Consider the following 15,624-nt stretch of genomic DNA (forward strand, 5'->3'; position numbering starts at 1 on the left):
CCTCTATTGTCATGCAAATATAATAGAAGTCCAAGTTCCTCACTGTGCTGTTAATTTGGCAAGTCAACACCATTATACTATCAACACTAGATCCATGTGTAATTTGTGGAGAACGAAACAATAACCCATGCTGTTTTTGTTTCGCCCCAGATTCCAATTCCCCAGTAGGTTGTGAGTGACCGTGTACACTGACCGTGTCCACATGATGAATCCCATGGCCCAGCTGTACTACAAGAAGGCGAGCTATTCGCCGTACCGCGACCGCATCCCGTTGCAGATCGTGCGGGCGGAAGCAGAGTTGTCAGCGGAGGAGCGGGCGTACCTGACGGCGGTGGAGAAGGGCGACTATGCCGGGGTGAAGCTGGCACTACAGGAGGCAGAGATCTACTACAACATCAATGTGAACTGCCTGGACCCGCTGGGGCGCAGCGGGCTGCTCATTGCCATCGAGAACGAGAACCTGGAGGTGATGGAGCTGCTGCTCAACCACGGCGTGCACGTGGGCGACGCGCTGCTCTACGCCATCCGCAAGGAGGTGGTGGGGGCCGTGGAGTTGCTGCTGTCCCATCGCAGGTCCAGCAGAGAGAAACAGGTAAGGAGGACATTAGGTATATCAGGGGTACATTTCAGCTAGTGGGCGTAGAATGTCCTTATTGTAGCTCAATAAGCATGATGTGACAGACAGGATATGTACATATTATATATATGTTAGACAGGTTATGTACATGTTATGTAAGTTATACAGGTTCTGCTCTTGCCTGGGCCCACTCAGTACTCCCTCTCCTCCCCAACCCGATGTTCTCTTCTCCAGGTGCCCAACCTGATGATGGATACCCAGTTCTCAGAGTTTACCCCTGACATCACACCCATCATGCTGGCAGCTCACACCAACAACTATGAGATTATCAAGCTGCTGGTCCAGCGCAAGGTGACCATCCCCCGGCCCCACCAGATCCGCTGCGACTGCGTGGCCTGTGTGTCCAGCTCCGAGGTGGACAGCCTGCGTCACTCACGCTCCCGCCTCAACGTCTACAAGACCCTGGCCAGCCCATCCCTCATTGCCCTGTCCAGCGAGGACCCCATCCTGACCGCCTTCCGCCTGGGCTGGGAGCTGAAGGAGCTAAGCAAGGTGGAGAATGAGTTCCGTCAGGATTACCAGGAGTTGTCCCAGCATGGTTTATAAAGGGTTTATAACAAGTTTATTACTCTTCCAGGTGGAGAATGAGTTCCGTCAGGAGTACGAAGAGTTGTCCCAGCAGTGTAAGCTGTTTGCCAAGGACCTGCTGGACCAGGCCAGGAGCTCCAGAGAGCTGGAGACCATCCTCAACCACCGCGACGACCTCAGCGAGGAGCTGGACCCACAGGACTGCCGCGACCTGGCCAAGCTCAAACTGGCCATCAAGTACCACCAGAAAGAGGTGAGGTGAGAGGGCCGAGCAGAAGGGGTCTAGTATAGTGAACACTGGCGTAACCCCCCCCCCCCCCCCCCCCCAGGCAGGTGGGCCCACGGGTCCCCAAAAATGAATAACAATAACATTTTACAGCAGCTAATAACCTGTAATTCCCCAGATATCATATGGCATAAGCCATGGCAAAATGCTACTTATTGTTTTATCTATAAAATGTCTTGCCCTACTAACTTAATTTGTTTTTAACACATTTATTTTGGGATCCACCCCTGTAAACGTCATTTGCCTGATGATGCGCGAGTGGAGAAGGAGAGTCTTATTTCATACAAGCGCGTTTTTGTCCACGTTCCCTCTCCTCGCCGCCTCTCCTCGATTTCCTTTGAGCTTTTTCAAAAGGAGGCGAGAGAGGTTGGAGGAGAGAGGACGCAGGAGTTGAGCAAACCAATTGAGAAAAGGCCCCCGTCGTTCCCTCAATTTGCCAGAGCAGGAAATACACAGCTCTTTTAAACCCCAGGAGAGGCACACCTGAAACCAATCAGAGCAATAGACAATTAGCAACTGCAATCACAGTTCAAACCAAAGATGGTGGATAAACGAAGATAGTTCACTCAGGCCGTTTTACATTGAAAAACATTGTCAGTTCCGGTCTTCTTAACTGGGTGGCTCTCCCATAGACACCAATGAGATAGCAGCTTGGTCTGGTCTGCTTAGTTAATTGACTTCCATTGAGCCAGAATAAATTAGGGATTAGGATGTCTCGCTTCCTCTTTCATCTCTGGTTCAAACAATCCAATAAAAACATCACCAATCACGACTCAAATTAACCACTTGTCTCCCAGTCCAGAAGTGAGTCACAACTGGTCTTAGTGGTGTTGAGATCTTTCTGAGAGGGTTAGAGGTGAACTGAGGGCAGCATTTAGTGTCAATGAAGTGAGAGAAACAGGCAGGTCGAGAGCTTGGGTGATCAGGTGGCTTGTGTTCTCGCTCATTGCCACCTAAAAGGGGTCCAATCACAGTCTACTGTCCTACTGAGAATTCTTCCATTCCATTGCTCCTTTTCGCTCATATAAAATACATTTGGCATGTTTCTTGCTGTCTTTTTCTTAATTTTTTCTCCCTCCCACAGGGGGTATAAAAAAAATTATGTATGCACTAACTGTAAATCGCTCTGGATAAGAGTGTCTGCTAAATGACTAAAATGTAAATGTAAAAATGTCTGACGCACACTCTCACAAACACACACTCCCATACGTGTGCGCACGCACAATAGCACACATTTGTGCACACACACACACACACACACACACTCCTTTCATCTTCCTCTTGATTTGAATGCTGGCATTTGGCTGCTCCTTTGTTGTGAGCTGAATACTCCATCTTTTCCTGCACTGTAATAAACTCAAAGTGTTCTTCAGCTCTGCGGGGCTGTTCAGAGAACCTAACCAACCGAACTGAGGAAAAGGCCAGGTAGAATAATCATGGCTCGGTCAGCAAGTACAGCTCTTTCATCCTTCATCCTCAGACCACTATAGTCAACAACACTCTCAGTTCAGTCAGTATTAGGATATCTTATGATTGGCTAAAGTTACCTTGTTCAAAACAGCAATCATTCTAGAGATAGTATGTTTGTAGAGATGCATAGAGATTCTGTGCAGAACAGGACAGCACCGTCACATGGAAGTTGAGGGCCTGGTTGTCAGAGAGCGAGCGGGGGACATGGAGTCCGGGGATATGGCGGCGGGCGACATGGGGGAGGGGAGAGGTCAGTAGGGTTAAACTAGTCTAATTCAGCATACGCATCAAATATTCACAAATCAGGGAGGAGGGGGAACTACTGTTTGGGCTTGATAAAATCAGCTGCTCTGCTAGAAATGGTTGTCCAATTGCATGCCACAGTTGGTAAAGTAGTTAAAAGCCTGTCGTTGGTCCCTCATCCGTATGCTTCAACAATCACACAGGCATTTATGCACAGACCCACCTTTTATTTATTTATTATCCGGAAAGCTCATGTAATTTATTCATACCCTTTACCTTCAGAAATGGCAGAGGGAAGCGCTCTTCACAAAGAATTCCCAGGTTATCTTTTCAGTGGTCCCTCAGGATCCCCTCTCCAGGGATTTGAATGTCTACGTCTACCTTTTCTGTTTGTGGTCTGACAGGAGACTCCAAAGTAACACCATGTGTACAATAATATTTGATTATTTCATCCCAGGTGACTTTCAATAATAGATAGAGGAACACAGAACAATGGAACAGTAGGAGGAGCTAAATAATACAGAATTCTTATTTTGTCAAATAAATAGGGATGTTTTCATACTTTCGAAGTAAGTTGAGGTTCTTCATTCTTAACTCTGACAAATATAAGGGTTATAGGTCATAGATGGGTTATAGATGGGTTATGTATGAGCTATATATGAGTTTATAGATGGTTTATGTAGATGAGTTAATGTAGATGGGTTAGAGATGAGTTTATAGATGGGTTATAGATGAGTTTATAGATGGGTTATAGATGAGTTTATAGATGGGTTATAGATGCATCTTGTCTTGATGAATTTGTGATACAGTAAACTATCCTAAACAAGCCTGTTATCAGTACTACTGTATGAGCAAGCCAATGCTGCTTATAACATATCAGATATCAGATATACAAACTACAGCAAGTAGTTCTGCACACGGCTGTATTCCATGTGCAGCTGGCAGGGCTGTTTGTTCAGTTGTATTCCATGTGCAGCTGGCAGGGCTGTTAGTTTGGGTTTTGTTCAATTGTATTCCATGTGCAGCTGGCAGGGCTGTTTGTTCCGTTGTATTCCATGTGCAGCTGGCATGGCTGTTGGTTTGGGTTTTGTTCCGTTGTATTCCATGTGCAGCTGGCAGGGCTGTTAGTTTGGGTTTTGTTCCGTTGTATTCCATGTGCAGCTGGCAGGGCTGTTAGTTTGGGTTTTGTTCCGTTGTATTCCATGTGCAGCTGGCAGGGCTGTTAGTTTGGGTTTTGTTCCGTTCTATTCCATGTGCAGCTGGCAGGGCTGTTAGTTTGGGTTTTGTTCCGTTGTATTCCATGTGCAGCTGGCAGGGCTGTTTGTTCCATTGTATTCCATGTGCAGCTGGCATGGCTGTTGGTTTGGGTTTTGTTCCGTTGTATTCCATGTGCAGCTGGCAGGGCTGTTAGTTTGGGTTTTGTTCCGTTGTATTCCATGTGCAGCTGGCAGGGCTGTTAGTTTGGGTTTTGTTCCGTTGTATTCCATGTGCAGCTGGCAGGGCTGTTAGTTTGGGTTTTGTTCCGTTGTATTCCATGTGCAGCTGGCAGGGCTGTTTGTTCCGTTGTATTCCATGTGCAGCTGGCAGGGCTGTTAGTTTGGGTTTTGTTCCGTTGTATTCCATGTGCAGCTGGCAGGGCTGTTTGTTCCGTTGTATTCCATGTGCAGCTGGCAGGGCTGTTAGTTTGGGTATTGTTCCGTTGTATTCCATGTGCAGCTGGCAGGGCTGTTAGTTTGGGTTTTGTTCCGTTGTATTCCATGTGCAGCTGGCAGGGCTGTTTGTTCCGTTGTATTCCATGTGCAGCTGGCAGGGCTGTTAGTTTGGGTTTTGTTCAGTTGTATTCCATGTGCAGCTGGCAGGGCTGTTAGTTTGGGTTTTGTTCCGTTGTATTCCATGTGCAGCTGGCAGGGCTGTTTGTTCCGTTGTATTCCATGTGCAGCTGGCAGGGCTGTTATTTTTTATTTTTTTCCTTTGTATTCCATGTGCAGCTGGCAGGGCTGTTAGTTTGGGTTTTGTTCCGTTGTATTCCATGTGCAGCTGGCAGGGCTGTTAGTTTGGGTTTTGTTCCGTTGTATTCCATGTGCAGCTGGCAGGGATGTTTGTTCCGTTGTATTCCATGTGCAGCTGGCAGGGCTGTTAGTTTGGGTTTTGTTCCGTTGTATCCCATGTGCAGCTGGCAGGGATGTTCGTTTGGGTATTGTTCTGTTGTATTCCATGTGCAGCTGGCAGGGCTGTTTGTTTGGGTATTTTGGGGGATCTAAGCTGTGCTGCTGTGCCGCTGTGCCAACCTCAGGGGTCATCTGTGGAAGCATAGCTCCGGGCACTTACACTGGGAAGTTAGTTTTACTGCATGGAAGTTGGCAAGAGCCTGGGACTTTATGATCTGTAGTACACATCAACTTTATATCTGAAGCACTATATGGAATAAGCATATTTGAGATGTTTACAATATCCACCATGGTAGTCTTACCCCAGGCACTTCTATTCTATTTGTTGATCTAATCATTTGACCATTTTAAACATGTTGGCTGGAGTGTTACTGTTATCTATTGCCAAGACAGGAGAGTTGTGACATAGGTCGAGTATCACCCTGTATAGTACTGGCCAAGTGTGATACTGTTGTTTTGATTTGCCTTATCAATGCGCTTCCCGCTATCTCTGTTACTCTCTTCCTCTCCAGTTTGTGTCCCAGCCAAACTGCCAGCAGCTCCTGGCCACCCTGTGGTACGACGGTTTCCCGGGGTGGCGCAGACGCCACTGGGCGGTCAAGCTGGTCACCTGCTTCACCATTGGCCTGCTCTTCCCCATCTTCTCCCTGGTCTATCTGCTGGCCCCTAAGAGCACCCTGGGCCTCTTCATCAAGAAACCCTTCATCAAGTTCATCTGCCACACAGCCTCCTACCTGACATTCCTTTTCCTCCTACTCCTGGCCTCCCAGCACATCGTGAGAACAGACCTGCACGTCCAGGGCCCGCCGCCAACCGTGGTGGAGTGGATGATCCTTCCCTGGGTGCTGGGTGAGCAGGGGGGTGGGGTGGCAGGCAGTGACGGGGGAGGTTCTATAGAATCCACCACTGTAAAGAGGAGGAGGGCTAGAGAGATATCCTTAACGGTCAGTGTCGTACCTTTTTTCATGATTACACACGGGCCTTATCGTTATAATCCACTCAAACAGGTTCTAACTGGTAATTGGGTGGATATTGAGAAATACAATGCTGTATTTGCTGCCGTTAATCGGTTTCTGATTTGGACTAGTTGTTCTGATAGAAAAACTATCATGACAGGTGACATTAATCGTAGTGTGCAATGCCATGTGTCTTACTGACTGACGCCTGTTTGCCCTTCAGGCTTCATCTGGGCTGAGATAAAGGAGATGTGGGACGGAGGCTTCACTGAGTACGTCCATGACTGGTGGAACCTGATGGACTTTGCCATGAACTCCCTCTACTTGGCCACTATCTCACTCAAAATAGTTGCTTACTTCAAGGTAAGTCACACGTTTATCTTTTCAAGATGAGTTGATGATATTTTGAGGGCTAAGAAATTCCTGTCTATTTATTTTTGCCCACGTACACATTGCAAAATGATAACCATGGCCTTCTGGCAGGTAGCTAACAGCCCTCTCTCTACCTCTCTCTGTTTCAACAACAGTACAACAGCTCTCGGCCGCGGGAGGAGTGGGAGATGTGGCACCCAACGCTGATCGCTGAGGGCCTGTTTGCTATCGCCAACATCTTCAGCTCCCTGCGCCTCATCTCCCTGTTCACAGCCAACTCCCACCTGGGGCCTCTGCAGATCTCCCTGGGACGCATGCTGCTGGACATCCTCAAGTTCCTCTTCATCTACTGCCTGGTGCTGTTGGCCTTTGCCAACGGACTCAACCAGCTGTACTTCTACTATGAGACCAAGGCCTCGGACGAACCCAATAACTGCAAGGGCATCCGCTGTGAGAAGCAGAACAATGCCTTCTCTACGTGAGTCATCTGAGGGCCCTTGTCCTAGAAATACTGTGTAATGACAAAAGGAGGGTTTGGATAAACAGAGAAAGAAGAACGTATAGAGAGATGAATGAGATGAATACCTTCTGAGACAAGGAGGGGAGTGAAGAGGTAGAGGAAAGGAAGGAGCTTTAAAGAAATTGGGAGGGGAACAGAGAGAGCATGAAGAGATGTGAATTGACAGAATCGTTCGGGAAGAGGGTGGCAGGTTTGGAATAGGAGCAGGAATAGGTGTCAGGTACTAAACAGGGTCTTATACTCCAATACCTATTGCAATTGAAAAGCACTTTTTCTTGTGTTCCGAGGTTTCACACAGATACCTACAGTGTGCACATAATCCTCTCCCTGTCCCGTAATGAATAAAAGATACTGCAGTGTACTAAATCTCATCTGCTTCCTCCAGCCCCTGAGTCATTTTGGAGACTGAGCGGTTTGCATCTCTCGCCTCCATCTGTTTTATAGGTTTTAATAGCACATTGAGTAACTGTAAGGCAAAATATCAGTTTGGCTTTCAAAAAAAGTATCTGTGTATCTTGTTCTTTCCCAGGCTGTTTGAGACGTTGCAATCCCTGTTCTGGTCGATATTCGGCCTGCTCAACCTGTACGTGACCAACGTGAAAGCACGCCATGAGTTCACAGAGTTTGTGGGAGCAACCATGTTCGGTACCTACAACGTTATCTCCCTGGTGGTGCTGCTCAACATGCTCATCGCCATGATGAACAACTCCTATCAGCTCATCGCTGTGAGTCACGTCACATCGTTTCTCTCTATCCAGCTCTCTCAGCTGTCTGCTAGCTCCTTTATCAGGGGAACTCACATGGACCTTCCCATCTTTTTCGTGGAGTTCTTGCTGGTGCTTATGGGTATAGACAGACAAATGATGATCACTGCTTCTGCTGCATAACGATCAAGTGGCTCTTGCAGTTGATCTCAAGAAGTTATGCAAAGTGTCTCTCCATCTCAGCAGGAATATGAACCAGAATGAGTCATTGTCATAAAATATGTTGCAGATCATGAAGGCAGATCATGCATCTTAGAGAGTTTGTTGTTGTGGTGCTGCAGGCATCACACGGAGACATTTATATCAGTTTATTTTCCTCCATGTAACCTTTCTGCGAGAGCTGATGTAAGCCGGTGGTAGAGGGCCTTCCGCCCATGTATCACACTCCCTGGGAGCTTTATGAAAATGCACACACACCACACACACCCACACAGATCCTACAATCCACCAACCAACCCCCATCTCTCCCATCAGAGAACAGCGCATTGCCGAAGGCACATCTATGGAAAAGGGAAGACATGATAAGGAAACAATTTATTTAAAGCAGTTAAAATGTTATTTTAGCCCTGCTATTAAATGGGTTTTTCATCACACTCAGTGATAGTAAAGATGATCACATAGGATGTAAAAGAGATTTAATTCTGATGGTGCAGCCCTCCTTTAATATCTAAATGCCCTTGTACAGGACCATGCGGACATTGAATGGAAGTTTGCCCGCACCAAGTTGTGGATGAGTTATTTTGACGAGGGAGGAACTCTCCCTCCGCCCTTCAACATCGTTCCCAGCCCCAAGTCAGTGTGGTACCTGTGTGTGTGGATGCACAACCGCCTGTGTGGAGGGGACCAGCCCAGTCCTGACGACCCGAGGAAACACGAGAACTTAAAGGAGTTCACGGTACAACATTTACAAACTTGTACAATCAATGTAGTATACAGTGTACACACATTCACTACATTCTCACCTGGATGTTTCCTTTTTCTGTGTCATATCAGTAAAAGACGTGAGATTGGTTTAGTACAATCATTACCTTGCTCCTCTATTTCTATATAATGACCAAACAGTATACCTTTTATGGGATCCTTGCCTGTAAATGTTATGGAGAACTTGAGAATAGTGTTAGGGCTATCAGTTTCCCCCAGCTGTGAAGTTACTGACAAGGGGCTGCATATCCTGCTTGTCCAGCTGCAGTGGGCAGGCACATGTTGCCAAGCAACCCTTCCTCAGGCACCAAATTCCCTGGATGTCTCCCAGTCAGCTGAACTTCTCTCCTCTGCCAGCAGCAATCACCTGTTCTACCGTTCCACTGTTCTACTCCACACTCCTGCTAACACACAGGACTCCACGTTACCTTCACCCACTCACCAAACACAGCAGACATGTTTTGGGATATAATGTTGGATAATAACGCCTATGCACCCTTTTGGATCAGTAGTGTGGTTTGAAGAGGAGAAAATATAGCGGAACAAAGCCTGAAATGATCTTTATATTGGTGCGATATTTTTGCCTCTAACTTTCTCACACATCATTATTCAAGATTCATTCATGATTCATCTGTAGTCGTGGTTGCATCCACATTAATGTAGAAGTGTTTAGAAACACATAATATATTGTTTACAATAAAAGTGACTGCTGAATGACACAATACATGATTTACTATTCATTTCAATTGGTCACAAAATTATCTGAAACACAACCAAAACATATAGCAAATGCATGCATCCAGCAAGTTTGTAGAGTCACAAGTATGATGTAATTATTGCGTGCTAGGAATATGGGACCAAATACACATTTAAGTGAATTTGTCCAAATACTTTTGGTCCCCTAAAATGGTGGGACTATATACAAATAGTGCAGTAATGTCTAAACGGTTCACCTGATATGGATGAAAATACCCTCAAATGAAAGCTGACAGTATGCACTTCAACGTCATATTTATTGTATCATTTCAAATCCAAAGTGCTGGAGTACAGATCCAAAACAAAAACAAATGTTACTGTCCAAATACTTTTGAACCTTAAATTCCTTAGCGCTTTAACCACTGTTTAGAATATGTGTATTGCGTCGCTCTCACAGTACAACTGTAACATGCAGCAGCAGAGAAACCAGTTTATTTTATTTATTTATTTCACCTTTATTTAACCAGGTAAGCCAGTTGAGAACAAGTTCTCATTTACAACTGCGACCTGGCCAAGATAAAGCAAAGTAGTAGTAGTAGTAGTAGTGATACTAATATGTTTGTGCGGTTAATACAAATTCTGCACATGAAAAAAGTAGTTTCATTCTTCTACTTTTCATTTTGTTCTAGGAGCGTCATGCTGACAACCTGATTCAGAACCAGCATTACCAGGTAAAAAGCAGCTATCATAACAACCATGGAAAAGAGTGTATGCATGTCTATACACACACACACACACACACACACACACATACATACACCCTCTTGACGCCTCATTGTTGAGCTGCATGAATGACATTTGTACTGCACATGTGTATTAGAATATATTATTACACTGTTGACCTTTTAGGAAAGTGGGGGACAGGTGTCAGTTACTGGATCTATCATCGTCATGGTGGTGGTGAACTTGGTGGCAGGTTCTATTTTTATCCTAGACATATCCCAATGGGCACACACTAGTTGAATCAACGTTGTTTTAACATCATTTCTCAACCTATTGTGACATGGAATCTAAATGGAAAACCCATTTGGATTTGAAAAAAGTCATCAACCAGTACTGTTTTCATCTAATTTAAACATTGAAATTAGGGAAATCTTAAATACAATAACTTAACTTGACTAACAGGTTGTGACATCAATCTAATTTCAACATAATCACAGAACTATGTACAGTATATGTTGAAATTCCGCATAGAAATGTTAAAAATCTTTTTCATCCTATATTCAATATACAGTATATTGGGTGGTTGAAATTATGTTGTATTTTATAGTTCATTAGACATATTTTATTTGATCTTGTTTCAATGTTGATAGTAAAATGGTATGTTTGAATCAACAGCATTGTTTCAATGTCATGCCTTCAACCTAAATAAAGAGGTATATTGAAATAAAATGTGAAGCCACAGTCCAACAATTCCTGCCTGAACAGTGACTCCTACTGGTATATAAGGGGTAATGCACTTCTGGGAGAACAAGTCTACCATCCAGATGCCTACCTCTATGTACCCTGCTTAGCTTTGGAAACAAGCTGTGTCCGGTTCAGCTGAGCTATCATGTCAACACATTTAGACATTGATCAGCTTCCATACTCATTTGCGTAGACACCCTAAATAACATTGATTAGTTGAAATTAACTAACTTTTTTTTACACATGCTGTATGTGAAAGTACATTTGGAGTGAGGTTGGGTCTATGTAAGCTACATTGACATCTGATTTGCCCAAAGGACACCATCATTTCAACATGTATGCTATTCTATGTATGGTATTCATACATGGTTAATTGGATCTTTGGAAGTTTAGAAGTATCATTAGCCCTATAAATAGGATGCCAAATTCATGATATTAATAATACACTTTTACATTTGGATAATGTCTCTTATATGAAGGATGATTGGTTGATTTCAAATTTCTAAGTTAATAATTCATGTTGGATTCAAGTCTCCATCTCAGCCAAAAATCGAAGTTGAAGAATAGAACTAAATCAAATCAAACTTTATTTGAAGTGCATTAAAAGTTTGATTCGATTAAGTGCTATTCTTTAACTTTGATTGTTGGTTGAGATGGAGACGTGAATCCAACATAGCAATAACTAATTTGTAGACAAACTGGATATTTAATTGTGAACGCAACCAAATATCAACATTTGAAGGAGACGTGTCTTCTGTTTGGATAGTATATACAGTATATATTATGAATAACACATATAAAAGACAATATCCAAAGGTAAAATTGTATTATTAATATTGTGAATTTAGCATAATACGTAAAAGGCTAATGGTAACAACTTCTAAACTTCTAAAGTTCCAATCAACAATGGATGAATGATAATATACCTAGCTTCACGTTGAAATGATGGTGTCCTTTGGGCAAATCAGATGTCCATGTAACCTACATAAACCAAAACTCACTCTGAATTTACTTTCACATACAGCATGTGTAAGAAAAGTTAGTGACTTTCAACTATTCAATGTTATTTAGGTAGTCTATGCAAATGAGTATGGAAGCTGATCAGTGTCTAAATGTGTTGACATGATAGCTCAGCTTAAACGAACACAGCTTATTTCCAAAGCTAAGCAGGGTACATAGAGATATGTATCAGGATGGTAGACTTGTTCTCACTGAAGTTAATTACCCCTCATATACCAGTAGGAGTCGCTGTTCAGGGAGGAATCATTGGACTGTGTCTAAACATTATATGTCAATATACCTCTTTATTTAGGTTGTTGAAACAATGACATTGATTCAAACATACCATTTTACTATCAACATTGAAATACGGTCAAATTAAATATGTCTAATCAAATATGAAATACAACATATTTTCAACCACCCAACAATATACATATATTGAATATAGGATGAAAAAGGTTTTAAAAGTTTCTACGTGGAATTTAACACAATTTCAATGTTTACATAGTTCTGATGATTATGTTAAAATTAGATTGATGTAACAACTTGTTAGTCAGGTTAAGTCATTGTATTTAATATGAAGATTCCACGTTACAATAGGTTGACAGATGATGTTGAATCACCGTTGATTCAACCAGTGTGTGCCCAGTGGGCTTTTAGCTCAATCTTTGGCGGCCCTCCTCTCCTCTCCTCCATTTCCCCCAGTTAAGGCCTTGTGCTGCTGGGCTCCCCTGCTGATTTGTTATACCGAGCAGACTAATGCATCGACTGGAGCCTGCGATGTCTAATGAAAATGCTGTATCAAAGAATACAGCTGCCGCTCCAAATGGATGAGTTTGGGGAATAGGGCAGAACCTATCAGAGAAAGGGGTGCACTGAGGCAACTCTTAGTGCATGTGGTGAGGTGAGTGGTATGCAGACATACACTATATGACCAAAAGTATGTGGACACCTGCTCGTCGAACATCTCATTCCAAAATCATGGGCATTAATATGGAGTTGGTCCCCCCTTTGCTGCTATAACAGCCTCCACTCTTCTGGGAAGGCTTTCCACTAGATGTTGGAACATTGCTGCGGGGACATGCTTCCATTTAGCCACAAGAGCATTAGTGAGGTCGGGCACTGATGTTGGGAGATTAGGCCTGGCTTGCAGTCGGCGTTCCAATTCATCCCAAATGTGTTTGATGTGGTTGAGGTCAGGGCTCTGTGCAGGCCAGTCAAGTTCTTCCACACCGATCTCGACAAACCATTTCTGTATGGACCTCGTTTTGTGCACGGGGGTATTGTGATGCTGAAACAGGAAAGGGCCTTCCCCAATCTGTTGCCACAAAATTGGAAGCACAGAATCCTCTACAATGTCATTGTATGCTGTAGCGTTAAGATTTCCCTTCACTGGAACTAAGGGGCCTAGCCCGAACCATGAAAAACAGCCCCAGACCATTATTCCTCCTCCACCAAATCCACTAATTTGAAGGGATGTCCACATACACTATATATACAAAAGTATCTCTTACCCTTCCAGTGCAAATTATTAGATTACATCTACAAGAACCTCCACAAATATCCTCCTCCACAATTCATTGAATTACATTTTTACCCAAAATTATTATTCTGTAAAAGAAAAAGGCTGGTTTGATTTCAACCATTGGTCCATTGTGTCCTAAACATGCAAATGAATGCAAAGTTATGTACGGACAGATTTTCACCTCAAGCTAATACAAATGTCATGAATATGCCTAAACAGTTTTTCCTTATTAAACACAAAATGCAAATGTATGCATGCAAGGAAGGAAGAGCCTTTTCCCCAAAATCTCAGATCATTTCCTCCTTAGGGAGGTTCAAGTCCACAAAAAAAGCTTACAAGGAAAGATATGGTTGTTTCTAGAATGTGCCCATGACTTCAGCATTCATGACATACTGCAGTAGTGTATCTAATGTGATTGTTTCTCTGCTGTGTGTTTCTGTGTGTAGGAGGTGATCAGGAACCTAGTGAAGAGGTATGTAGCAGCCATGATCCGCAGTGCTAAGACAGACGAGGGTCTGACAGAGGAGAATTTTAAGGTAGGTATCTCAGAAGTTGTGTACTTTAATCCCCAAAATGTGCCTGTATATATTCCATAGTCATTGAGCAATATCTAACTGTCCCTCATTGTGGATCTCTCCTTCGCCTCTATCCCCCTCTTAACTGGTCTGTAGGAGCTGAAGCAGGACATCTCCAGTTTCCGCTACGAGGTGTTGGACCTGTTGGGTAACAGGAAGCCTCCACGGAGGACCTACTCATCCAGCAGTGAGGCTACCCAGCAGGACGAGGCCAACGAGGAAGAAGGGGCTGGACATGCCCAGGGTCAGTCCAGGGACCAAGGGGCCAAGAGGGTATCCTTCAGCATGTCAACCGCTGAGAGGAAGAGCAAGGACTCTGGGTTCAGCCTCTCCGCCCTCTTTAAGTCCATGTCAGGGGCGGAGGGGCCAGTGGACAACAAACCAAAGAGCAACGGGCTCAGGTTCTCCTCCTCCTCCCCGTCCTCTGCTGCGTTAAGCCGCAGTGGTGGCCGGCTGCAGCGCTTCTCCAAGTCCAAGAGAGACTCCATCAGGCGGCTGGGCCTGCTCTTCTCCCGCATGAACGGACACGTCCCAGAGCCCAGGTCCCCTCCTCCCAGGATGCACCAGCCCACCTACAGCATCTCAGACGGCCTGCTTGGGCAGCCTACAACCTGGCCGGACGTCCAGATCCCGCCCAATCCCCAGGTCCACCTGGACCAGCTGGGGGTGAACCTGAACGAGCTACCCCATGCCCAAGACCCTCCCCAGGCCCTGTCACAGGAGTCACCCCAGCAGGCTAACGGAAGTGACAGCCTGCTCCTGCGGCCCGCAGGCCACTGCCTACCGCCGCCAGGCCACTCCCTGCCAACCCTGCACTGTGCTTCCAGCATCACGGCCTCCAGCTCCCGGGCTGTCCTCCTGGGCTCTAGTGAGGACATGTTTGAGGGCTGGATAGGACCCTGTGACGAGCTGGACTCCTCTGAGTGGGGGGCTGAGCAGGAGGACTCCATCACCACACAGCTTTAGAGAATCCCCCCTACTGTATCTTCAGGTCACTCTGCTGAAAGGACAGAAAGAATAATTGGCTGACTCAAGTATTCAAAACCCAGGACTAATTTTCGCAAAGATATTATAGCAAAGGAGGAAGATTCTAAACATATAATGAAAAAAAAAGCTTTATCTATTGCAACATAACTAAATGTTTGCATACTGCCACCTACCTGTGATCCTTAGATCTTTGTTTGAGGTCTGTAAGCTCACCATCCTCTCTTAACACTTGTTTTCATACAGTTCAGGCCCAGTTATTTCTATTTTACTCATCAAAATATCACTGAGATTAAAGGGGTTCAAATACACAGGTGAGCTATCACCACTGTCCAAACTTCTACTCTCTTACAAATATGTTTAATCTCGTTGCAAGTTTTTCTATTGTCTTTTACCAGACTTGACTGTTTTGCAGTGTGGTGTTCCATATGCACATGTTTTCCTCATGTGCCAAATTTCCCCTACAGTGTGTTCTGTTTGGTATGTCATATAACCTAAACATGAATGGTT

The 15,624-nt window shown here is 44.6% G+C and overlaps 1 protein-coding gene across 1 annotated transcript; it reads left to right on the forward strand.

Moving 5' to 3' along the window:
• Window positions 1-202: 202 nt before the first annotated feature.
• LOC311143006 (short transient receptor potential channel 5-like) lies at window positions 203-15,096 on the forward strand (the record flags this gene model as incomplete). Its single annotated transcript, XM_084178799.1, has 11 exons — window positions 203-592; window positions 812-1,129; window positions 1,215-1,418; window positions 5,845-6,181; window positions 6,512-6,651; window positions 6,816-7,138; window positions 7,710-7,905; window positions 8,630-8,839; window positions 10,251-10,292; window positions 14,002-14,091; window positions 14,227-15,096. The coding sequence occupies 11 exons, from the start codon at window positions 203-205 to the stop codon at window positions 15,094-15,096; spliced, it is 3,120 nt and encodes a 1,039-aa protein (XP_084034925.1).
• Between the last annotated feature and the right edge of the window lie 528 nt (window positions 15,097-15,624).

Source organism: Coregonus lavaretus, assembly GCF_964263955.1.
Source record: "Coregonus lavaretus genome assembly, chromosome: 15".
NCBI lineage: Eukaryota > Metazoa > Chordata > Actinopteri > Salmoniformes > Salmonidae > Coregonus > Coregonus lavaretus.